Source organism: Mauremys mutica, chromosome 5, assembly GCF_020497125.1.
Source record: "Mauremys mutica isolate MM-2020 ecotype Southern chromosome 5, ASM2049712v1, whole genome shotgun sequence".
In the NCBI taxonomy this organism is placed as follows: domain Eukaryota; kingdom Metazoa; phylum Chordata; order Testudines; family Geoemydidae; genus Mauremys; species Mauremys mutica.
Window position 1 is genome coordinate 134,768,372 of NC_059076.1, and position 26,072 is coordinate 134,794,443.

The 26,072-nt window shown below is 47.6% G+C and overlaps 1 protein-coding gene across 1 annotated transcript in view; it reads left to right on the forward strand.

The window, feature by feature from the left end:
- Nucleotides 1-25,295, forward strand: part of ADRA1D (adrenoceptor alpha 1D) — a 75,622-nt gene extending 50,327 nt beyond the window's left edge. The window contains exon 2 of the mRNA XM_045019476.1: nt 24,630-25,295. Coding sequence (XP_044875411.1) covers nt 24,630-25,195 — 566 coding nt within the window. The 3' untranslated portion in view covers nt 25,196-25,295. The remainder of the gene's footprint in view (nt 1-24,629) is intronic.
- Nucleotides 25,296-26,072: the final 777 nt, after the last annotated feature.

A 26,072-nucleotide genomic window follows, 5' to 3' on the forward strand; every position in this document is an offset into this window, starting at 1 on the left:
CACCCACTCATCCCCTCTGGCCCCTGTTGCCTCCCCCTACCGTTGCCCCGAGCGCCCTTCTGCGGCCTCACACACACCCTAGGCCCACCCCGCTCCTTGCCTCTTGACCATGATGTAGGCAGTCACCCATATCACCCACCCGTAAGGCCAGTCCTGGAGGTAAAGCACTGCCCAATCAGAATGGTTACATACCACCACTCGTGTGAACGTCTGCACACGGTGCAATGGCAAAGTTGGACCTGAAGGGCTTGTTCCTATTGAAGTCCATGGCAGCCTTTCCACTGACTTCAATAAGAATTAGATCAGGCCCTAAATAATAATTATTGTTATTATTATTATTATTTATTTGTATTACAATAGCATTTAGGAGCCCTAGTTATGGACCAGGGCCCCATTGTGCTAGGTGCTGTACAAATCGTGTTCCATACCTTCAAGAGGATGATATAAACCAAAGCAGGAAGTTATTCAGGGCCTCAGGAAGTGGTTGGAGGTGGTTCCTCTTCTTATTGTTAATTGGCATCACCTTGGAACCCCAGTTCTGATGTTGCTGTTGTTATTTTATTGGTGCATGATAGAGAATGTCCAAGAAAAGGCTGCAGAACAGCTTCCTATATAGTGACCTGTGTTTTGCCTGCTCCTCATTTTCTGGAAACGTCTCTTTTGGGGCTTTGCAGCCATGTTGGTCCCAGGATATTAGAGAGACAAGGTGAGTGAGGCCATATCTTTTATTGGACGTGCTTCTGTTGATGAGAGAGACGTGCTTTGAAGTCACACAGGGCTCTTCTTCAGGTCTGGGAAAGGAACTCCCAGCATCACAGCAAAAGGCAAGGTGGAGCAGATTTTTTTGGCATAAGTAATATTGTAAGGGACTATTCGAGGTCGAGTGGCCCGTTAACACCTCAGCAGTCATAGGACAGAAAGAGGTGGTTAATGGGTTAGAGTGTTGTAAAAAGCTGTAAATCCATAAATCTCTCTCACCAACAGAAGTTCGTCCAATAAAAGAGATTACCTCCACCACCTTGTCTGTCTTTGGGGCTGTAATTTTCAGGTCTTGGTCTCAGCCAAAAGATGAATATCTTTTGGCAGTTTGAGAAACCGGGGTCCCATCTTTTCTGAATTATACAAGCTTGGCGGGGGAGTGAGGTGGATGAAGGGGACCAAACCACCAACACTTTTCCCACTGTGAAAAACGATGGGAAATGATATACATTTTTTCACACAGACTAACTCAGGAAGGGCTGAACTTTTAACCTTGGCGACTCACTAGTGCTCATTTGGAGAATACCCAGGGCCATGAGGAATTGCTTGGCTGGTTCTGAATAACCACTCTTGAGCACGCTCAGTAGGGATCCACTAAGAGGTTTAGCAGAGCCTCAAAAGATTCCCCCCCTTCCTTTGTGACATCACAATGCCCATTCCCTCTGCCCACACCCAGGGCTTGCTGCTCTCAAGCCACCTGGGTGAGAATTTTTGTGCTCTAAGGTGACCAAATGTCCCAATTTTATAGGGACAGTCCCGATATTTGGGGCTTATATAGGTGCCTATTACCCCCCACCCTCTGTCCTGATTTTTCATACTTGCTGTTTGGTCAGCCTATTGTGCTCTTACGTGGCATTTACAGTCAGAGCCACGGTGAAGGTGCAGGAGTCGAACTGCACTGGGAGCAGCAGCTGCTGACGTTCTGGCTGTTGAATTCTGATGAAGGCAGAAAGCCCCAGTCATCGTTTTCAGGTGGGCAGTTCTCTGCCCTCAGTGGTTCCACCTATTCTTGGACTCAGGAAACATTCACCCTAGAGCAGAGAGCGTGCTTGAGGCCATGTTAAGGGCTGAAGTGGGGCATCGGATCAGATACACTGAGTGAATTTCATGCAGGAAAGGCATTCTGGCAGGCGAGGGGGTGGAACTCACCCTTCTCTTGGGAAGCTAGGATCTGGCCCCAAAGCGTATAAAAATGCATGTGTTCCCAGTGGGATTCAGATACTCCAAAGCTGATCCTGCAGCCAAGTCTAAACTTCATATTTATGAGTGTTTAAACAGGAGCGGGGGGAGGGAGGGGTCTCCAAGTTCACATTCTTAGAAAACCAAGAGAGAAGACAAGAACTTCTGAGTTAGAAAAACAAAGAGTCGTCTTGGGACAGGCCCAGCAAACACAGAGGTTTTTCCAAGAGTCCTGAGACTTGTTTGAGAATCTTTTATTTCCTTTTCCCCAGGATTCCCCAAGCTCTCACTTTAAAAAAAAAAATGTTCTCCCTATTTCTAGCAGAGAAGAGAGCTTGATTGCAAGTTACCTTTTATCATAGAGGTATGTTGAAACCAGACGTCTCCTGGTCTTCTCCTCAGAAAAAGCAGTGGGTAAATGGGGAGGGAGATTGAAGAGTATGTTAGGACCTGCACAAAAGAAGCCATTTGCAGGTCACTGCCCAAAGTTTTATTGGTACTACAAAACCCAAGAGCTATGTGCCAGAGTCTTGAGTGTCACCTACTGGCACCTTATCCGTTATCTATTTATGTATATGCAGGCACAGAGCACTCTTGTAACAGGGTCTGGCAATGGTCTTCTCTCCAGATTTCCCCTTCTTTAAAATATATGACTTCTGGTAACAGGCTCATAGCAGAAATCTCCAAGCTCTGTCTACTTATCTGTGGGCTTTCTATCGCAACTGTTGTGGTAGTATGTAAGCATTTCTCAAGTAAGTTACATGGCATGGTGTGCCTCTAGTGGACTTCATGGAGTCTTCCGTTCTTTTCTCACCCTAGGTTAAAGAAGGTTCTGCTTGGCTAAATATATATTCAGCCTAGTTCCCCTTCTACCAGCCTATCCACACACTTTCTTCCATCCTGGTCTTTATTTATTGTTGTTTGTTCAATTATTTTTAAAAATTTGAATCGTTCCAGTTGTTATGAGAACGTTTTCTCAGACAGGAGGATCTGGCAAAAGGCCTTAATGCTGGTTAGGCTCTGGATTAGTCTGCCTTCCTCTGGGAGTTTCCTCCACAGCCAAACACACTCAGCTGAGAACACTTCATCTCTGCCTTCCACAAACGTCACGCTGGGCTTTGCGAATGACCTTTTCCCGAGGAATGCGGCTGCCTGAGGGTGTCACGGATGAAGATGAGGCAGTCGCTGATGTCGCTGAGTTGATGACTTTGCAGATTAGGTCCAAGGTCTTGCACTGGCACTGGAAGCAAGTTGGCAGCCCACAAGAGGAACTGTAAGCAGGGGTTATGGGCCTTCTCCCCCAGACAGTTGTAGGGGATCTCTGCAGAGAGATCACTGGTAGCAAGACCTTGATGTAGGGGAGGGCTTGATGCTGGTAAACCACTACTCTCCCAAGCCCGTAACAGCTGGAAGAGGCCAATGTGGCTGACTTTGACTACTCGGGTAGTAAGGATTTGGGGGATTAAACTGCTGGTCCTGGCACTGCTCTGGCTCAACATTGTTTAGTTTCGGAAATAGGAGAGGATCACAACACAAGGCGGTAGAGCTGCCAATGAACTGCAAAACTGTGTGGCCAATTTGGCTGAACTGGATCTGGTGCTGTCTTGAAGCTGTGAGCTGATAAAAAAGTCAGGATCTCCCAAGCCCCAGCACACAGGTTGGATACAGGTAGCCAGAAAAGGCTATTTTTGCAGAAGGGGTTAAATTGTCTGTAGCCGACAGACAATTTAAGCCCTCCTGCCTCCCCCACACCCAACCTGAGAGCAACATATGGAATGGAAGTTGCTTTATATGGTACGGCAGCAAACAATCCAGTTGTCCAGGGTAGAGTTATTCAGTGTTCTGACAATTCACAGGGAGGAAATACACCCCTATGCAGAGAGCCAGAACAGGGCCTAGCCACCAACCGAATCACGTCAGCTTAAATAGAACAAGTGGTTCAGAGGCCTTTTGCCAGCCCTCTGCATAAGAGTGGATTCCCCATATGGCGCATTTCATAACCCATCCATTGCACTCTGCCACTGCTGCCAATCAGCTTTGAACTAAACACTCCCTGTCCCACTAGAGTTGGCTACAGCATCCCAGGATGTGGTTGCAAAGGATCAGACAGTCTTGTGCACACAGATTCTGTGATCAGATGCTGCGAGTTCTTCAAGCACCGATGCTTAAAAAACACCAGAGCTCGCACGATGGAAATCTGCAGGAGTTGTAATGGAACGCTAAACTGTATCATACTGTTCACCCACAATATGGCACTGTGTGTAAAATACCTTATTTAAATGAACCTTGTCCCTACCGGGCAGAGCATTAGAAGATCTTATGATGAACACATCCGGTGTGTATAAGCAGGCTCTGTGACCAGTCCGTATCTGGTGCAGGAACATGACGTGGTGTCAGGAGTAAACTAAGAACAGCAACAAAGGGTGCAGATAGAAAGAACAAAGCAACAAAAGTTGCATGATCTCATCAACATGCCAATGCCTCCAGAGAACTTCAGCTTCCACAAACCTACAGAATGGACGAGCTGGAAGCAGTATTTTGCAAGATTTCACCTTGCAAACAAATGCCATAAAGAAACTGGAGATGTGCGGATACCTAATTTACGCTACGGGGAAGCAAGCAGAGTATAGTTTTAAATACCTTGACTTTACTGAAGACAGTCATAAAGATGACTATGAAAGGGTTCTGGCTATATTTGACCCATACTTTATACCCTTCAGAAATGTGGTTTATGAAAGAACATGTTTTCACCAGAGAATTCAAGAACTGGGGGAAAGTGTTGAATGGCTTATAAGAGCTCTGCATACATTGGCTGAAAATTATGATTTGGGGGATGCAAAACATGAAAATATCAGAGACAGGCTGGCTACTGGGTTACCAGATAAAAAAATTTCACAGCAGCTACAGTTGAAGAGTGATTTAACCTTAGCCACACCTATGCAGATAGAAAGCATTCAGAGTTAGTCAAACAACAGAATAAAAGGCAGGATCAACATGAAAAACCTAAAGCTAGCTTAGAAGCTATAAACAGATACTTGAGTATTAAAAGTCATAATTGTAAAACGCCTAAGGAAGGAGAGAGAACTCCCAGGCAAGAGGGACAAAGTCCAGCCTACATGAACAAGGTGTGGATAAAGTCATATTCCAAGAGACTATGCATGTGCAACTAGAGGCACACAGTGTAATAAATGCATGAACTATGGACATTTTGCAGCTATTTGCCATGCCAAAGCAATCAGGAAATTGACTCATATTACAGAAAAACAAGAGCCCTTGTTTCTGGGTTCTGTCACCTGTGATGGCATAGATTCTGCATGACATTTATTTTGAATCATCCTTAAGGGTTCCTGGGAACATCATGCATCACTTGTGTTCGTTCAGCCCCCGATGCAGATGGAATTTTTCTGAAGACCTTTGAGCACTTGAAGCTCAAGGCTCTTTGGCGTCACCCGGTGTCATCTGAGCAGATGAAATACAAACCATCCAAACAAGGATCTTATAATAATCTCTCTAGTGCATATTTACCTTGTATTAGTTCCATCCAATGACTTCCGTTCTTCTAGCCCTGTGACCTCTAGCAAGATGTAAACACTAGAAGATCTAAACTCAATTATCCTGAGTGTTCCCTGTTCTCAAGAGACAAATTATGTCTTTTATTTGGAGTCCCCGGTTTTTCTGCACAAATAACAGTCACCCTGAGGCCTTTCCACAGATTTCCAGGGTGGCCAATTCTCACAAGTCTAGTGATCCAGAGGTTTTTCTGGCTCATGACTTAGGCTGCTTCCTGAGAGTCTCAGCTTTCAGTTAAAAAGAACATTTCTAATCCTCGTGGTTGTGAGAAGTTTAAAAATATGACCCTTAAAAGGCTCCAAAATCAGAACTCAAATAAAAGAACCTAATTTTTAAAAAAATCTCATGATTTTTCAGTCAATCGCATCATTTTTGGGGGAAGAGACTGATATGATTTTTGATACTTTGGGATCGGCGATACTGGAGATGGCCTTGGCCATTACTACTGCTGTGTAACTAAGCACACAGTTGTGACTGTTCCATAAAGTGATTGTTATTGTATGTTATTTGTCTTCAGATACAGACCACAATGTGCTAGGCGCTGCCCATGCACACAGCAAGACACAGTCTCTGCCCTCAGAGGCATACAATCTATGATTCTGGGGCCTGATTCTCTGCTGCCTGTTGTCATTTCCACCTGTGTAAAGTGCATGGCAAGTGAGTATAAAAGGCTACCGCTGGTGTGGTTGTTGATCCTGACTTTGTAGCATTCTGCACCCTCTTTGTACTAGTGTAAATGACCAGGTGCAAGCCAGTGCAGTATCAGGCACTGTCTATATTCTTTACTCATTTCAGCCTTAACACTGTTTAATTGTTGACACAGTTCACAGCAAGGCTGTTGCACTCCAGTGCATGTGGAAGCACAGGTGATGGGGGGCACAACTAAGATTGCATGTTATCCATGGCCCACTGCACTGAGTTGGAGTAAATCGCAAGCCCCTTGCAGGCTGGTTCCATTACTCTCAAGAGCACAAATTAAACAATGGGTTTGTCTGGGAAGACGTGCTGTGATCCTCAGCATGCAAATGAGGCACTTAGCTGTACACTGTCTCCCTGTGCATGATTCCGGCTATTAAGTGTTTCATGTACCACACACTGGGTAAGAATATGTGAGGACTCCAGGCTTATAAACTAAACTGGCTTTTTATTAAGAGAACTACATACAGTGATTCTGCAACCACAGCTAACAGTCTAGCCATGTGCACACAGACTGACTTCCCAGTGCCTCCTCCAAACTATTCCCTCCTGCAACCTGGGCTCCTCCCTCCAAGTTGCATGCAAGTTGCTACATTAAGTAAAAGTAACATGACAGCTGCAGAGCAATGATCTCATTAAAGGCTTCATCCTACCCAGCATAGGTACAGGGTTGCGTGTATAAGCACAAAATAAGTAATGCTAAGAAGATACAAGAGCACAAGGAAACCCAACTCTGCACTGCACTGCACCGAGGTCAATCACCTGCCTAATCTAGCCAAGATACTGATATTGATAAAGTTTATTACCCTAGTGTCCAAACTGCATAATTGCACTAGGTCTAAATACCAAGTAAGGTTATACGATAGGTTTAGCCCTTGGTGCTGAGCCGCGGTCGGTCTCAAAGCCCTCAAATACCTACCCCCTTACTCACAAGAACACAGAGACCCTGCCTGAAACTTGGAAGGCAGAACAGATGTTGGAGGAGGTGACAAGACATCACGTTGTGTGCACGTGGCTGGGAATGCTAACCTGCAGCTGAAGTAGCTGTGTAAATAGTAGCTTTCATAGAAGAGCCAGGTGAGTTTAACAAGAATAGCATCCTCCCATGTCATTCCCCAGCACATGGTACATGAAACAGGGTCGAAAAGAGATGTGGGGGAGACATGAGTCAAAACAGTCATCACCCTTCCATTGAAGTGCTTGCCTATGCTGTCCCCTCTCAGATCTAACTCACTAAGTGGAGTGATCTTATGGCGGTTACAAGAGTTGCAGATAAAAAGCAGTATCCGTCTGGCTATGTACATAGCATCAGTATATGCAAAGAGTGCTGTCTAGGAGCAAGTAAGAGTAACAGCATGTGTTGCAGTGGTTTGAGCATTGGCCTGCTAAACCCAGGGTTGTGAGTTCAATCCTTGAGGGGGCCATTTAGAGATTGGTCCTGCTTTGAGCAGGGGGTTGGACTAGATGAGCTCCTGAGGTCCCTCCCAACCCTAATAATCTATGATTCATAAGTTTGTCTATAAAGTTGTTGTTGTTCTGCATTGCAAACAGCTTCCTGTGTGCAGCTCTTGCTGGTGGCCATGCAGCAGGTCTCTCTTGAAAGCCCTCTGTTTGTAAAGGGTTTGCAGATCTGACTGGATGAAAGGTGCTGTCCAAATATGAGACCTGGAAGTTCAACATACTGGAGAAAAGGGGCACTAAACCGGGTGCTTTAACCTACAGGGGAAAGACATAACAAGAACCAATGGCTGGAAGTTAAAGTCAGACAAGAAATGTCACAATTTTTTACCAGTTAGGGTGATTAACCAAAGGAACAAACTGTCAAGGGAAGTGGTGGATTCTCCATCTCTTGATGTCTTCAGATCAAGACTGGCTGTCTTTCTGGAAGACATGAGTTAGCCAAACGCAAGTTTTTGGGCTCAAGTTAGAGGTAACAGTGTGAAATTCTGTGTCTTGTGTTATACCAGAGGTCAGGTGAGATGAGCTAGTGATCCCATCTGGCCTTGCAGTCTGTGTTCTCGGAACAGTTAATTCACCATTACAGTCAGAACGGCTCTAACAATTTGGAGAGGCTTTGCGACTCACTGAAATTCAGGTATGGCTACATAGCAAAAAAAAAACAAAAAACCCACATTAGCAAATTTGAGCCCAAGGCAACTGACTCAAGCTTGCGGGTTATGTCCTGCAGGGCTAAAAATAGCAGTGTAGACATTCAAGCTTGGAGCCCGAGGTCTGAAACCCAGCAGGGGTGGGGAGGAGGGAGTGTCTCAGAGCCTGGGCTCCAGCCTGAGTCCTAACGTCTGCGCTGCTATTTTTAGCCCTGAGCCTGCGTCAACTGACCTGAGACTCAGCGCCACAAGGTTTGGTTTGGTTTTTCGTTTTTTGGCTGTGTAGCTGTACCCTGAGTGACTCGCGCGTACAAATCAGAACAAGGCCCAGCAATCGCACAATTGCTTTTGACAGCTGGCGTTTCATTTTAAGTGTTTCTGACAGTTCCTCATGCTGGCCCCGTCAATGCTCGGTTTCAAATGTAACCCATTCTTTTTAATGTGCGCCCTCACCGCCGCCCTCTGCTAGCCCATCGTAAGATGGGGAGAAAGGCTGTCACGACTCTGCGTGTGAATGGTGAAGCTTGCAGATTAATGGCATGTGTAATAGAGGGAGGGGATGGGTGTGTAGTCACACCGCAGGGCGGGAAACCAAGAAATGTTGGTTCTGTTCCTGGCTCTTATACAGACCTAGGGCCATATCCATCCCTGAAGTCACTCCCATGGAGTCAATGGCATTACAGCAGTGGGGCAGGCTGGCCCTTCCTCTGTTGCCTTGGTTGAGGCATTCATCTTCCCTGTGGATTAGACTTTCCATTGCTAAACATCAGGGCAATGATACGTCCCACGGCACAGCGGTGTAATGAAGCTTAATGTGTTATGCCAGCATCGTGCTTTGAGATCCCCAGCTGGCATGTGCTGTGGAAGTGCCTGGTATTATTAGTGCAGTAACTTTTTGGGCCCCTTCTGCTGTGGCTTTCAGATCTTTGTCCCTGTATAAGAGCTCCGGTGCACATTGGTCTTCGGCTTGCACCGTCCGTTGCCCTGGGAAGTGATGTATCACTAGGTGGCGCTATTCCATCACTACGGCCTTTTCTACCCAAAAGGAATTTGACACCCTGTTTGGTCCCCCTAATATGTCACACACACAGACAAATGCTTCCAGCAGTGCACAAGCCATCACAACACTGGGTTCAGAGGAAGGCTAACCACTGAGTTGTCCTCCACTGGGCCAATGCCCACCAGCACCGTGCCAGTGTGGATGGAGACCTTGGTGGAGCAGCCCCGACAGGGAGAATGGTTCTCCCGCTACCCTCCGTAGTGCATCGGTCACAGCTTCGGAGGCCCGTCTGGTCTACTTTCCGCAGTCCATTGCATAGGGGTCCAGTTTGCTGGAAGCCCCTGAGCTTTACAGATAGCCCTGCCCATAACAGTGAGCAAGGACTCTAGAGATCTGTGGCTACTGTTCTGGGCTGACGCCGGGTTAAAGAACAGGCTCACCCATGAGCTGGGTGAAGTGTAAAGGAATGGAAGACAGGGAACAGTCCTGCTCTATTGGAGGAGCGAATAGTGCCCCTGAGCACATGCACATCTGTAATGCTGGCCAGCTGAGGATCTCAGCAGGCTTTACACAGGGCTGCAAAGAGGATTCACAGGGCCTGGGGCAAAGCAATTTCGGGGGCCTCTTCCATAAAAAAAAGTTGCAATACTATAGAATACTATCTTCTCATGGGGGCCTGGGGCAAATTGCCCCACTTGCCCCCCCGGGCAGCCCTGGCTTTACAAGCATTCATCAGTTTAGCCTCAGCTCCTACCTGTGAGGCAGGTATGTCTTCTTAGTCCCATTTTTGGATGAGGAGACGGAGGTGCAGAGCCATTGGAGGCCCAGTCCTGCAAGATACTGAGTGCCTCCTGGGAGGGCGTTGAGCACCTTCAATTCCCACTGAAATCACTAGACGGACAATTATCTGGTGATTTTCTGCTGTGGACGGAGACCTAAACTAAACTGCTCTGCCCCTGTCATCTGCACCTTGCAGCAGATTTGAACCCAGCTCTTTCGCTGTCAGGAGCTGCAGTGGAGAAGTGGGGGCAGCCAGTGGAAGACATTCTGGCTGAGGACCTGGGGACAAACCCCTCCTTGTACCATGCCGTGAGTCAGGCCTTGTAATGTTCATGCAGCGCAGACGTGGCCTCTTTTCTGTAAGGTGTCATCTGGAAACAACACATATGACAACGAAGGGCTTTCCAGCGACCCAGCTGCAATCTGAGCCCCTAGAGCCACAGCATATTCTAAATCTGCAGATCCCAAAGCATCACCTTCAGGGATAAAGTGGGCTAGCGATTAGGGGCCAGGTCAGAGGATCAGGAGACTGGAGTTCTGTTCCGGCCTTTGCCACTGGCTTGCTGTGTGACTGTAAGCAATTCATTTGAACTCTCCCTGTGAAAAGGAGCTAGAGACACCTCCTTACCATGCCGGAGTGCTTTGAGATCCCCAGATCAAAACTGGCCAGTGCCGCTGCTGATGGCAATCTACGAGCAGGGCTCACTCGGGGCTCTGGACTTATAGTCACTGGGAAAGAGTTACATGCTCCATGCTTTCGCTCCTCACCACAGCACTGAATTCAGGGAACGTTCCTCTTAAAAGCCTCTAGCAGATGCCATGGTGTTTGGGGTTTTGGTGGCATGATGGAAGCCATTGGTTATTGTTAGATTGTTTATGGGGCTGAACTGCATCTGGGACATTTACAATCTTTGAGGAATTCCAGGGCTGGGCCACTTGAGATCCTAGCAGCGGCTCTCATCGCTGTAAACATGCTGTCAGCGGCAGCTTCCCATGTTCCTCTCTGCCCTGGACGAGGCAACTCCCTACTGCCATCCCGACAGTGGAGTGACCTCCACAGCCACCCCAGTATACGCGGCCATCCCAGTGGGCAGTGAAACATTGGCCCCTACCAATCCCACCACTCTCACAGAGGCTGGGAGGAAGTGTTTTTTAGGGGCTGGAGCAGCAGGTCGGTCAGGGTCTCCCAGCAGGCAGGCGGGAGAGTGTCGGGAATCTTGACCCACCCACACCTCCAGAAACCCTCACTGATTCCCCACCCTTGCGCCCAATTCTTGACTTGAATGTCAAGGCGGTGCGATGCAGGTCAGTCTGGAGCTCACATCCGGTGGGGACCAGCAGGACAAGGTGAGGCAGGTGGATAGGGAGTGAGAGGCACAGCCAGGCCTCCTTGGGTTTGGGGGATTAGTAGGGCTAAGGAAGTGAGAGCAGGGGCATAGCCCTGCGGGGGGCATGCCTCATGGGGGCGGATCTGGGCAGGGCTAACACTGGGGCTGGAGACAGGGTCAGCAGCACCCGGTGCCGGCAGGACGGGGGTACATCCGGCTGACAGATACTGATCTTGGGTCAGGAGAGGTGGGCGGAGCTCGAGCCCCTGGGGGCCCCCATCTGCCCCATGGATGCGCCCCACAACCTGTGTGCCCCAGGTGCCTACTGAGCGGTAAGAGGGAGAGAGGGGAGGCAGGCCCCCATCCCTTCTGTCCCCCTCCCCAGGGCCTCCCATCTTTCCTGCCCCACCTCTCGCCCCCCATCAGAACCCACCCACCTGAAAGCCAGGGCCCACCCAGTTTTCCTGTCCTAGCTACGCCACTGAGCGAGAACCCCCTTGTTCTGTTGTGGGGAGGGTGTGGGGGAGATCAGAAGGTAAGGGAGTCCCTTTAAAGTCCCTCCAGACCATTATCTCACTTTTCTGCTGGCAGGGTCACATAGACTGGTACTGGGTGAGTGTGCAGAGTGCTGTCCTCCTGGGACAAAGCCCCTTTGCAGTGGCGAAGTGTCAGTATCCCCACTGGGTACAGAGAGAGCGGTCAGGTCCTCAACCCTGCCTGTCTAGATTCTGTGCCCATGGTTGTGTTAGCTGAGCATCTCGATACCATGGTGAAGGGTGTGGGCTGGATGGACAGACAGAGCTGATTTGCCCAAGGTCACACAGTGACTTAGCGTCAAGAGGCTGGGGTTCCCTCTCTGATGTCTTTAGTATCTCTGGGTTTGGGGCTAACACCCATTTCTGAACAGTAGTCGTAACCAGCCAGCGCCTGGAGACACTGTGGCATTTCTCTTCCGCGGTTCTTCAGGGCGTGCTGTAACCAGTGTCCTTGTGAAAGGACCAGCCCCCCCGCACCAACTGCGTCAGGAAGGAAGCTGCTCAGAGATTCTGGCTGCATCCAGGGAGCTGAGGCCAGAATTCGACTGGAGTCAGTCCATTTTCATTTGTGCATTTGTCATTTTCACTGAAAACCGTGACTGGCAACTCACAAAACAATCGAATGGTAGCACCTTAAACTGATTCACTGCCTGGGGGAAGGAGCAAAAGTGATGGGATGGAGGCAGCATAGAAAGGGGCAGGGCTGGTCAGTGAGTGGATGGGAGACCTCCATGCATATCTACATGGTGAGTCAGTGGGTGATGCTCTGCCCATACAGAGATGAGAAACTGTGGTTATAACTAACTGAGCTTCCCACGAGACATCCTGTGAGACAGCCAAGGGGTACCCCAGTTGGGAATGGCCGCATGAGGTGTCCTCAAAACCCCATGATAAACAGAAGGTGAGGGTGTTCACCCATGAGCCAGAAGGAAAGCTGCAGGTAAGAAGGAAAACTAATTGGCCTCCTGGATGCTCTGTGAACATAATTCAGCCAGGCCTCTATGATGTAGGAAAACATCAGTACCCTGATGGAGAACTGAGGGGGAAAGTGACTTACCCAAGGTCACAAAGTCAGCCAAAATGACAGCCAGGACTGGAGCCCCTGGTTCAGATTTCTACCTTTAACCCATGAGACTGCACATCTCCCACCCAGGCAACTTCATTTCTCTAGAGCACATTTGTCCCATTGCCGTCCTATGTACCACGCAGCCCCATGCCCGAGGCCTCAACCTGGGAGAGGAGGAGGGGCTGGGGTCAGCTGTCACTTTTGAGGGAAAGGTTGCTGCCGACGTAGGTTTTAAAGCCATTGCACTTTCGGATTCTGCACCCACATAGTCTCAGAGTCCCCAAGGCACATACTCAGGACAGGCCACACACACAAAAATGTGTTTTCTCGCCCTCTCCTGACCCCAAAACACTTCCACAGCTATTGCTCCAAATTCACCTGCAGGCCAAATCCAAACATAGCCCAAAGGTGAACGGCTTGGACAGTTAGGAGCACATAAACAAGAGGGTTTAATGGAAATTGTTCTGCGGTTTTATTTATGGCAGGTACTACTGGAGCATAGGATAATGATACATAATTATAATGTTCTTACTCATCCTGCTGTTCTTACTCATGCAAAACTCCAAATGAAGGACTGTACAAGGGTTGCAAGATTTGGAGCAAAAACTTCAAAAATGCCTAAATGCCGTAGGCAGTTAAGGGTCAAAATTTTAAAGGTAACTATTGATTTCAGGTTTCAGAGTGATTTCAGTGACAGTTAGTTGTCCTTTAACTGCTTAGGTGCCTAAATCTCACTGAAAATTGCTCGGATTTTGGCTTTTAAGTGCTTAAATCAGTTTTGAAAAGGAGACTATGGCTCCTAAGTCACTTAAGTGCTTTTGGAAATTTTATCCTGGGTTCTTAGTGTGTTCAATATTCAGTGTTCTCACACCATGCTTGAATAGCATCTGCAGTGTAACTATTATATAACGTAGCCCCAATCCTGAAAGCCCTCCCTCTCCATGTGGCTATGTGGGTGAGAAGGTAGAGAGAACTAGTTCTTTCTTACTAATGATTTTTCTGCCTTATCTAAGACTCAGCATTATTCCTCACTACCAGACTGATGAATGCTTAAATGTATATAAAGTTACTAGCCAAGGACATAAAATATGAGCTGCATAATCACACTGCAAGCGGTGGGATGAATTATGGATGCACTCAATATGTGTCTCTTTGGGGCATGCATATTTGCATACTAATAGCGATGCTAATGAGCCCCTAGGTTTGGTATGTACACAAAATTCAGCTGGGAGAAAAACAACCAGTGTTAAACTTCAGTGAACTCTCCCACTGCTTTTAAAATGCACGGCTTTTCCAACAGTGAAGGAACAAGGGCTAAGCTACAGTAGCCACATTACACCAATAAGGGCTGGTGCCTGGAGCCGCCCCTGCCTCCAATCCCACCCTAGACCCTCTCCAGTCCGGCTTCCACTTCTTGCACTCCACTGAAACCGTTCTTAACAATGACCTCTTCCCAGTGGTTTCCCCAGGAATTGAAATTAGGGGGGGTGTTCGAATTTACAGGAGGGTGTCAGGACCAATGAGATATATAAAAAAGATATGAATAAAGTAAATGTTTTGTTAGGATTATGCAAATTTAACATAAGAATAATGCAAGTTACACCAAAAAACATAACAGGTCTAGATTTCTAAAAAACCATACATTTAAAAAAAAAGTATTTAATTTAAATTGACTTTTGAAAAGTAAGCCATCATAGGGTAAGAGGAAAATCCTCTCATGGATCAGTAACTGGTTAAAAGATGGGAAACAAAGGGTAGGAATAAATTATCAGTTTTCAGAATGGAGACAGATAAATAGTGGTATCCTTGAGGGGTCAGTACTGGGACCAGTCCTATTCAACATATTCATCTGGAAAAATGGGTAAACAGTGAGGTGGCAAAATTTGCAGATGATACAAAACTATTCAAGATAATTAAGTCCCAGGCAGACTGCGAAGAGCTACAAAGGGATCTCACACAACTGGGTGACTGGGCAAAAAAATGGCAAATTAAATTCAGTGTTGATAAATGCAAAGTAATGCACATTGGAAAGCAATATCAACTATACATACAAAATGATGGCATCTGAATTAGCTGTTAACACTCAAGGAAGAGATCTTGGAGTCATTGTGGATAGTTCTCTGAAAACATCCACTCCATGTGCAGCAACAGTCACAAAAGCAAACAATGTTGGGAATCATTAAGAAAGGGATAGATAATAAGACAGAAAAGATCATGTTGCCTCTATATAAACCCATGGTATGTGCACACCTTGAATAGTGTGTGTAGATCTGGTCACTCATCCTAAAAAATATATATTGGAATTGGAAAAGGTACAGAGATGAGCAACTAAAATGATGAGGGGTATGAAACAGGAGGAGAGATTCAAGTGACTGGGAATTTTCAGTTTAGAAAAGAGATGACTAATGGGGATATGATAGAGGTCTACAAAATCTTGACTGGTGTGAAGAAAGTGAATAAGGAAATTTTATTTAATTCTTCACATAACACAAGAACTAGCAGTCACCCAATGAAATTAATAGGCAGCAGATTTAAAAAAAACAAAAGAAAGTATTTCTTCACACAATATAAAGTCAACCCAGGGAACTCTTTGCCAGGGGATGCTGTGAAGACCAAAACTATAACAGGATTTTAAAAAGAACTAGATAAATTCCTGGAGAACAGGTCCATCTGTGGCTATTAGCCAGGATGAGAGGGATGCAACGCCATGCTCTGAGGCCATGGCTACACTTGCAAATTTGCAGCGCTGCAGCAGGGTGTGAAAACACACCCTCTCCAGCGCTGCAAATTGCGGCACTGCAAAGCGCCAGTGTGGTCAAAGCCCCAGCACTGGGAGCGCGGCTCCCAGCGCTGTACGTTATTCCCCACAGGGAGGTGGAGTACGGACAGCGCTGGGAGAGCTCTCTCCCAGCACTGGCGCTTTGACTACACTTAGCGCTTCAAAGCGCTGCCGCGGTAGCGCTTTGAAGTGCAAGTGTAGCCATAGCCTCTGTGTCCCTAGCCTGTTTGCCAGAGGCTGGGAATGGGCAACAGGGGATGGATCACTTGATGATTCCCTGTTCTATTCATTCCTTCTGAAGCACCTGGCCTTGACCACTGTTGTAAGACAAGGTACTGGGCTAGATGGACCATGGGTCTGACCCAGTATGACCATTCTTATGTAAAAATTAATTATAATAAAAATGTTTAGTACAGAAACTCCCCAACATAATGACCTCCCAAGATAGCAACAATGTGAGATAACAACCTTGGAAAATACTGCATTTTAAAAATCTTGGCCTACTGGGAAACATTTATATAAGTTTCCATTCCCAGTCACAAATCCAGCATTCTGGAGCAAAGTGACTAAAATATAGTCCAACAAACAAATGTTTATTTAACATGCCCCTCACTTTTCCCTCCACCACTCCACTCACCGGTGTTGTCCTTGGTCAGTGGAGACTCAGAGTTCAGAGGTGCTTTCACGTGAGTACACCTTCCAGGTGGGGGACAAAAAGGCACAGTTTGCTCTGGCCACGGCTGTTCGTTGTGCCATCGTTCACTCCACCGCTCTGTTGCCAATGGCCCTGCACAGTCACCTTCTGCTGTCACCTACCACTGTGACCTCTGCCAGTTGGTCTCTTGAGGTTCCACCAGCTCTCTGTGATTTCAGCTGAGCTCTCAGTGCAGGAACCTCGCTGCTAGTGCAGTCTGGGCCGTCTCTTACACAAAAACACTGTACCCACAGGAACACTGTCCCCACAACAGGACTAAGCACTTAGACCTGATTGTCAGTGATTTCAACTGCAGTGGTCACTTAACAGAACAAAAGACTATCTATGGAGCCTAATCAGCTCTGTCTTTAAACAGTGGAGAGGGACAGGTCCCTACCCTCTCTCTTGATGCCTTCAAATCATCACAGGCTAAGCACAGTTCTACTGCCTTTTACTCATACAATAAGAACAACATTTCATCCCTTCCCCCCCCCCCCGACATTCAAGTGGTTTGTAATCCAACCCCAGCCAAAATCTATCACTTGGACAACACAGCTCTGTTTGCTGGATACCTAGGTAGATTAGGTGTGAATGTAAATATAATCTGGCCCCGAAGCCTTAGCCCCCAGCTCATCACTAGCTGTCAGGGAGAGCTCATTTAGGCCATGGCTACACTTGCAAATTTGCAGCGCTGCAGCAGGGTGTGAAAACACACCCTCTCCAGCGCTGCAAATTGCGGCGCTGCAAAGCGCCAGTGTGGTCAAAGCCCCAGCGCTGGGAGCACGGCTGGGACAGCGCTGGGAGAGCTCTCTCCCAGCGCTGGCGCTTTGACTACACTTAGCGCTTCAAAGCACTGCCGCGGCAACGCTTTGAAGTGCAAGTGTAGCCATAGCCTTAGACTTTGCTTACAAATCAGCATTTGAAATTATTAGGTTGGCCAACATCACCGAAATGAATGCACTGACATCATAAAAAAACAGCTGTATAAGGAAGCAAGGAAGCTAGTCTATGTTCATACTTTTCAAATCTATTATACTTTTTCAGATACACATATTTTATCATACACTATATAAGCTTTTAAAGTGTGTATTAATGTTTCAGTTTAAATTCAGATTTCCAAACAGTCACTAAATTGGTATGTAACTAGCTCACAAAACTAGGGGGGGTGTTGAGAAAATTCAGGGGGGGTGTAGGGAAATCACTGCCTCTTCCTAGCCTAAGCTCAGAACCAATACTCCATCCTCCTCCTCCTTCACCTGCCAGCCCCCTTCACCACCATGGAACATCTTCTTCTTCTTGAGACCTTGTCTTCCCTGGGCTTCAGTAACTCTGTGCTCTCCTCCTACCTCGAATCACGCCATCTGCTAGCCCTTCAAAGGATCCTCTTTATTCCCCCTCCAGCTTCCTGTGAGGGTTCCCTGGGGCTCTGTCCTTGGTCCCCTTCTCTTCTCCCTCAACACCTCATCTCTGGGTAATCTCATCCGCACGCACACATACAGCCACCACGATTGATAGATCTACCTCACTACTCCAGACCTGTCTCCTCCTGTCCAAACTACAATCTCGGCCTGTCTTTCTGACATCTCCTAGCCACCAGCTCAAGCTCAGCATGACTAAAACAGAGCTCTTAATCTTCTCCCTAAGCCCTTACGACTACCTCTGTTCTCAGTCACTGTGGAGAACACCACAATCCTCCCTCTTACTCAGGACTCTAACCTGGGCCTCTCTCTAGGACCTCACATCCAAGCATCTTGCAGAGTCTGTCTGTGTAATGTGTCTAATAGGGCTGCTGAGCCCCAATCAAAGTATGTGGGAGGCAGGGGTGAAAGTAGAAATAGGGACTTACTGGTACGGGGCTGGGTTGGGGCCGGCACTGGCCCCCAGAAGTGGCGGGGCCTCGAGCAGAAGGGGCAGGGATGAGGGGGTCAGAGCCAGCCCCGGCCTGCCCTGTATCGGTAAGTGCCCTCCCCTCCCCCGCCAGGGTAGCAGCAGAGCCGGGGGCTCCGGCAGCAGTTTAAAGGACCCAGGGCTCAGCCGCTGCTACCACCCCAGGCCCTTTAAGCTGCTGCCGGAGCCCCCGGCTGCCGCTGCTACCCCAGGGCTCTGGCAGCAGGGGGAAGCCGGGCCACCCCGGGACAGTGCACCAGCTCTTGCCAGTACGCCATACCGGCTTACTTTCACCTCTGGTGGGAGGAAAACCAGATTTCTCCTCTTCCCCTCTCAGGTACCCCAACACCACTACCAGCCTGTTCCCAGGCCCATGAGTCCCTGCCCCCACCCCTTCCAAATCTGAGGGAGTATCATTGCAACCCGGCGTGCCACATTGCAATGCCACTCAGACTTAGTAGGGGCGGGTGCAGGGGCTCATGGGTCAGGAGGTTCGTGAGGGAGCAGGGGGTGGCTGGGACAGAACAGAGTGAGTGGCTGCTTGGCCAAATTTGAGTGTGTGGTGTTGCAACCAGGCACAGGGGGTCACAGTGCCACTCAGTTTTGGCCTGGCCAAAAGGTAGTAGTTGGACCATGGTCCAGGTGGTGTCCCCGGCTCTGCGGCCTATGTCTATGATACGGCCTTTCCTATCCATCTGCATAGCTAAAACTTCCTTCCAGGATCCCATCATCTCACGTCTCGATCGCTGCAACATCCTTCTCTCTGGCCTTGACAAACGCAGTCTTGCCCCACTCTCATCCATTCAGAAAACAGCTGCAAAGATGATTTTCCCAGCCTGTCGCTTCCACCAGGGCACCTCTCTCTTTTCATGCCTCCGCTGGCGCCCCCTTCTGGTCATAGCCAACGTAAGCTGGTTTTCTTCACTTTCAAGGCCCTTCACAGTCAGCTCACATTGTCAACTTCCCGCTCCGATTGGCCCGTGATGCCAGCCTACAGCACCCACTTGTTACATTTTCAAACAAGCCCCTTCTGGCTTTCTCCGAGGCTTCCCCTCATCCTTGGAGGGCACGCCCCAGAAACAGCCACAAAGCCGCTTCATTGTGCTCTTTTCCATTCCTCCTTAAAACGCTCCTTTGCCAGGATACCTACAAAAACACTTGACAACAATTAGGCCACTGGCATGCCAAGACCACCGCCTGTTGTGCTCACCAGCATTGTCTCTGTTTCCTTGTACTCCCCCATCAGTCAGCATTCAGCTGATGCTTCTTGTCTTATATTTAGATTGTACGCTCTTTTGGTGTTTGTACAGCCCCTAGCACAGTGGGGTGCTGGGCGTGACTAGGGCTCCTATGTGCCACAGTATCACTAATAATTGTACCAGGATAAAACCCGGCCACTTAATCATAGCTCAAGTGGTTTTGGTGCTGCACATCTCTATTGACAATAGTGTTGCTTGTTTCGAAGAGCAACAAAAGCCTAAACGTTCAGAGTTCACTGCTGTAAATCGCCACTTGGCCCCGATTCAGCACAGGGTTTTGGTCTCACTTGAAAGCCTCACTATTCAGGCTATCGCTTGAGCACATGATTAACTTTAACCACATGCTTAAGTCCCACCGAAGGCAACGGAATTTAAAAACATGCTTAAATTTAAACACATGGCTTGAGTGCTTTCCTGAATGGGGTCTTATGCACATACTTTAAGAACATGCTTAAGTCCAACCTTCCCTGTCACAGCACTTAAACATGTGCCTAATTCCCCTGGGCTTCAATAGGATGTAAGCACATGCTTATAATTTCAGCATGCACTTAAGTTCTGTGCAGAATAGGGATGGATTTAAGCACATGCTTAAAGTTAGGCATGTGCTTAAGTTCTTAGCTGAATTAGGGCCCTGGGTTTTACAGAGCATATTTTCATCTATCAAACTATTTTGGAAGTTCCTCACTGGGCCATGGAAGGTTTTCTCCGTAACGCTGAATTTCTGGATCTCTGTGGCTTCATGCCAGATTCTCAACACCCTTTCAACTGTTTTGACACCAGGGCTATGTGTGCAGATAAAATAATAATGATACCCAAAGCTAATGATATTTACTAAAATACAAATTAACGCTCAGTCACACAGTGTCGTGATTTGTCATCCAGAGCTAAAATTAAAAGAAATTAAGGCTGAGTCAGAAAGTTATTTCAGGCTTTTCTGTGTAATAGTGAGCAGCAGACTCTGCGGGTGCAACAATGACACCTGCTGGCTATGATGTGTCTTTTTGCTGGCCTTTTGTGTCAAGAAAAACGTTAGAAACCAAAGGTGCAAAGATAAAGCAGTTATCTGTTTGCATTCCTTTGCAGTGATGCTGGAATAATGTTTAATTTAATCATGCTAAATTAATTATTATATGTTAAATTCATTAATATTAAATTCCTGGTTGATTCAATAACTTTAATTTAGAGAGGGATTGTCACAAGTGCCTACCTGAATTGGGATTGAAAGTCACTGGGACTCATGTTCCTAAATCCCTTTAGCACTTGTGACAACGCCGTCCTTAAGTTTCTTGCTAATTGCATTGTATTTTTTTTATTTTTGCTTGTGTGTTTCTTCTAAAGTTAATAAAGCAAACAGCAAGCAAAAAAATAACTGGGAAGATTTGAGAGATTATATTTTGTTTGAAGTTTCTTTTAAAAAGCTCAAGAGTGAATAACAGTCAGCACTTAAGTTGCAATTTTATATCTGCAGATCTCCAAACACTTTGCAAAGAAAGATCCGTACCATTTTGCCCCTTTTACAGGTGGGGAAACAGAGACACAGAAAGGTGAACTGAGTTGCACAAGGACAGTGCCAGAGCTGAGAATAGAAGGCAGGACCAGTGCCTTATCAACTGCTTCCCGGTCCAAAAAACACTCCAACAAGTTGAATTAATATCCAGTTCAAAAGACAATAGTGGTGCTATGAAGATGGACGCCTAGAATCACAGCTGCTGTTGCAGGGAATTACAGCTCTCTGAATTATGCTGGCCCTTAGACTGCACCCCGGTCTGTAATACCACCACTCACCCTCTCTCAGAGTTTGTGCTGTGCGAGGCTGCTGCTGCCATGTGCTGAATCGGCAAATCTTCTTGTCCTGCCCACTCCTGAGCCAGCGCCTGGGCTGAACCCCCGATCTGGTCCCTGCGGTGGTAGGGAAATTGTGGCTATTCTGTGCCACTGCATTCTTCTCTTGGTGGACTCTCCATTCAAGGGCCACCATACAGGTTATACCTGGGTTGAAGCCAGGGTACCTCCCTGCCAAGAGCTGGCCTATGATATCTATAAAAGCAGCCATTTGTTAAAATGGGCAAAGAAGACATAATTAGAGAATAACTTTGTGCCCCAATTCCTTTTCCTATCCCAGAAGGGGACAAACACATCCAAGCTATGAATTAGCAGTAAAACTGTGTTCCCAGAGCTCACGCTATTCACTTTTTTGGTTAAGTCCCAGCTTCTGGAGTCATGTGATTATGTGAGAATCTGAGTTTTCATTTAAAATGAAAAGTACGTTTCTAGCCCTCCAGGTTGGGGAGAGAAGTTTGAAAAAGGGAACCCTACGGGCCCCAGTGCCAGACTGTAAATGAACAGAATGCCAAATTTATTTATTTATTTAAATCTCATGATTTTGTGGCCCTGATTCATGATTTTTGAAATTTGGGGGTTGGGAATTACTTAACCATACAGCCAACTCCATGCAAAAGCAGTGATGTCACAGTGTGGTGCATGCTGAGATGCCACAACAGAATGGGGAGCCAGCAGCCTGTGATGGGGAGTGGAGAGAGAAGGTAACTTTTGCTTGTGTAGGACGCAACATAGCTGGTTAATGGTACCATTTGGCACCTGCCTATCACAGAAAACGCCTCTCTGTGGACTGTTTAAACCGGACTCTTTGGGGTTTTTCCCTATTCCACTCAACAGGGTGGTTTCAAAGTTCTATAGAAAAAGGTTCATTCTCTGTTAAATCATATAAGTTTTAGAATAACTTTGCAAGGAGATCTTGAATATCAGTCCCTGATAAACCTCCTAGCTGGTAGGGCTGCCTCTTCCTTTTCAGTCCATTCTTTGTTTTACAGAAATGATATGCATTTTGAAGACACATCTATTTTTGTTATGTATCCCTGGCCTCATGCCATAGGTCCTGGAGTTCTTGGTGGGGTTCTGCTGCTCCCAACAGAAGGACAAAATTATTACCCCAATACACCATCTACTGTAAGTCTCTCCTGGGAGTTAAAAAGAGTCTTAGCATATGTGCATGCTTTGGCTATGTCCAGCTAAACTAGACACTTAGTTACATCTTTCTTTAGGTTTCTTGAGTAGTAATAAATAGTTTGAACTAGTTAGGGTGACCAGATGTTCCGATTTTATAGGGACAGTCCCAATATTTGGGGCTTTGTCTTATATAAGTGCCTATTACCCCCCACCCCCGTCCTGATTTTTCACACTTGCTAGCTGGTCACCCTAGCAGTAGTAAAGCACTATTCAGCTCAGGATCCCAAAGCACTTTAGAAACACTATTGAACCTTTAAGCCTCATCAAACCCTGGATACATCACTATCCAGCTGGTTCATCTGATGCCCAAATGGCTTCACGAGTCAGTAGCAGATCTACAGCTATAATAACCCAGGAGTCCCCCGCTCTCCACCACACCTCCCCCACTTCCGGGCCATATATACACAGTTATAGTTCACAACACCTTTTTTCCATTCTCTCTAGCTAGAATCCAAGCTGCAAGGACCTTGAGGATTGTATAAACTGGCCACGTGCCTCCGCTCTCCAAACAGGAGAGGAGCGGCAGCTCGGGACAGAGCGCTCCATAAAAGTCAGCGAGATCCTGTGCATGCACCGTGGGTACAGATTAAAGTCTTCCCTCAGAATTTGTTAGTGTTTCATCTGCCTTGAAACGGGAACTGCCTTCATGTTGATAACTGACTGCACTTGGTGGCTTCCCCAAGCACCCCTCAGTCTCGCTTGTTCAATTGCTCTCTTCTATAGTTTGCAAGCCTGCTGCAATGTTTGTCAGTGACTGACATCAGCTGTCCCTTGGGGACTAGTTCTTTGTCTGGCACTAGCATTGGGAGAACCATCAGTGTCACACACAGCTGCGCTGTCTATCTGTCTAGGTTCATATACCACCCTCACTGCTGCAGCAGCCTGGTGCCGCGGTACTCATTCTGAGCCCTGGCTCCCTGTTCTCATTGAGCACAAGAGCTCGGCAGTTAACGTGGTTAACCTGCACATCAGGAGCCAGGGCCAAATGAGTGATATCCTCTAAGATGTGCAGATAAAGACTCTGCACTGGGGAACTGGATGGCTCAGGGGATTGGTAGATCGGCCCTAGGAGAGTTGTGGCAGCCCGTGCCGGCGTTGGGCAAAAAGCAGTTGTCCAGTGGCCCGCTCGGGCTGGGTTGAAGTTCTCAGCTTGCTTCCAAGTCAATGTGTCTCTTATAGAAACCTTCATCATAACCCAATCGCCCCACTGTCTGGGAGTCTCCAGCTGTGCCGGGTTTTGGAGGCTCTTTCCTGTGAGGGCATCAAGGAAGTGAGTGGTCCGATGTGCTGCCACATCTGTTCCATTTAGAAGACTTGGATTCCAGGCCTGTCAACCAGATACTTTCCTGAAACACCTAGTTTACTCAAAGATGGTATCACAGGGGCCAGATCCTCCGCTGGTACAAATGGGCATGGCTGCATTGACTTCACTTGCACTGTGCTGATTTGCACCGGATGAGAAGCAGGCTTTGTACCTTTACAGGTAAGAAAGGAAACGTTGCCTTGTGGTCTGGATTGTGGCTTCTAAGCCCGTCTCTCTGTGAATGGTGGAAAATGGTTTAGGACCAAGTACTGTCTCCAGAGCCCAGCCCAAGCCGCCAGGATGGGCACTGGGCAGGCATGTGGGGGGATGGGACGAGAGATATTTCCCCGACGCTGAGCTCTTTCAGCAGCGCTGCTCTGGTGAAGCTGTTTCATCCCTGATGTTGCCCCACTGTGCGGTGGATGCTGCACAGTCGGACTGCACTGTTACGAGCACCTAGGGGCCAGGCCTGCCAGCTGCTCAACCTGGGGCATCGAAACAGCCAGTCAGACCCTCAACTCTTGGTCTATGGTGCATGCCGATTTTATGCAGGGCGACAATCAGTTTCGCCCTTCCTTGCAGAGCTTGATATTCTGACCTGCAGTTCAAGTTCCCCAATGGCCTTCCTCTAACCTTGTTTGTCCCCATTTCCTCCAAGGTTCCTTCTTCCCTTCCCTGAAGCCCTCCGACATGGTCTTCAAGATCATCTTCTGGCTGGGGTACTTCAATAGCTGCGTGAACCCCATCATCTACCCCTGCTCCAGCAAAGAGTTCAAGAGAGCTTTCATCAGGCTGCTCAAGTGTCAGTGCCGCCGGCGCCGGCGGCCCATCTGGAGGGTGTACGACAACCACTGGCGTGCCGCCTCCATGAGCAGCTCGGGGCGGGATTCCGACATGGACATGGGGCCCAGAATCGCCACCCTCAACAGCTCTTTCATATTGAACTCCACCCCTCAGGAAAGAACCCCTAAGAGGCGAACGCTAAGCTTCAAAGGGTGGAAAATGGTCACCGCTTTCCAAAAACCATCCTCCACCCAACTGAAAGAAAAGATGAACAGCCTCTCCAACAAAATAAGGGGCTCCAGCAAAGGGGGCGTGACCGCAGCTTATAAAATGGAGGTGGAGTCCGTTTCCATAGGGATCCCTGACGACTTCATGGAGGCTATTGACTACCAAATGTACGATTTACCAGACTGCTGCGGGCTCAGAGAAACAGATATTTAAAGCCCCGGGACAATGATTTGTTTGTTTTTAAATGTGCATTACGTGTGGGTAGAGGGGACGAAAACGGGATGCAATCGATATGTTTGTCAGGCAGGCTGGAAAAAGCAATCGGGTGTCAAATGAGCCACCGGCAGGTTTTGTGATCACTGCCCACTAAGGTTACAGGAATTAGGGTTTAGTATAAGGGCAATACTCATGCTCTAATGGAATGCCAGCATCTTATCCGCTGTATTGCCAGGTGAAGGAAGCAGGGGGACTGCGGGGTTTTAGGGAAATGATCTGTTTCGTCTGCTGGGGTGATGGTGTTTCATAACTGCTGTGCAATTCAGGGGAAACTAGAATGCATCCTCCGCGATTATAAAAACACGGAAAGGTCAACACCATGAAAGCCCCAAAGCTGGGTGTAATTCTCCTGTCTTAGTGTCTCCTTCCAGAGGCTGTTCCCAGGCAGGATTCAACTGCTGCTAAGTGACAGCTGACAGAGCTATTCCGTTAGTCAAGGGTAAGGGCTTAAGGTGAAGGTCCCAGTGTTTGATTCCTGCTGTCGACTCTGGGGTCTCTGATGTATCTGGCCACAGGTTACTACCTATGCGTAAGACGGGTTTATGCCTGAACAGTCATCCTCACTTACACACTGAAGCAGAGGGAAGTGCGGGTCTTTTTTCTAGTCCAAATCTGAGATATACTTCTCGTTTTACTTTGTTTGAAAAGCCTTGCACAGCACCCACTGCCAGCACCATCGCTAGCACATGTTGCTGTGTGTCAGCAGTGAGGAAACACTGCCAGACGTGCTTTTGGATATTGGACATGTCTGACTCTTCTGCCACCACCTTTTCCTCTCTCTGTCTCTCTTGCAAACAATAAGAGCGACATGGTG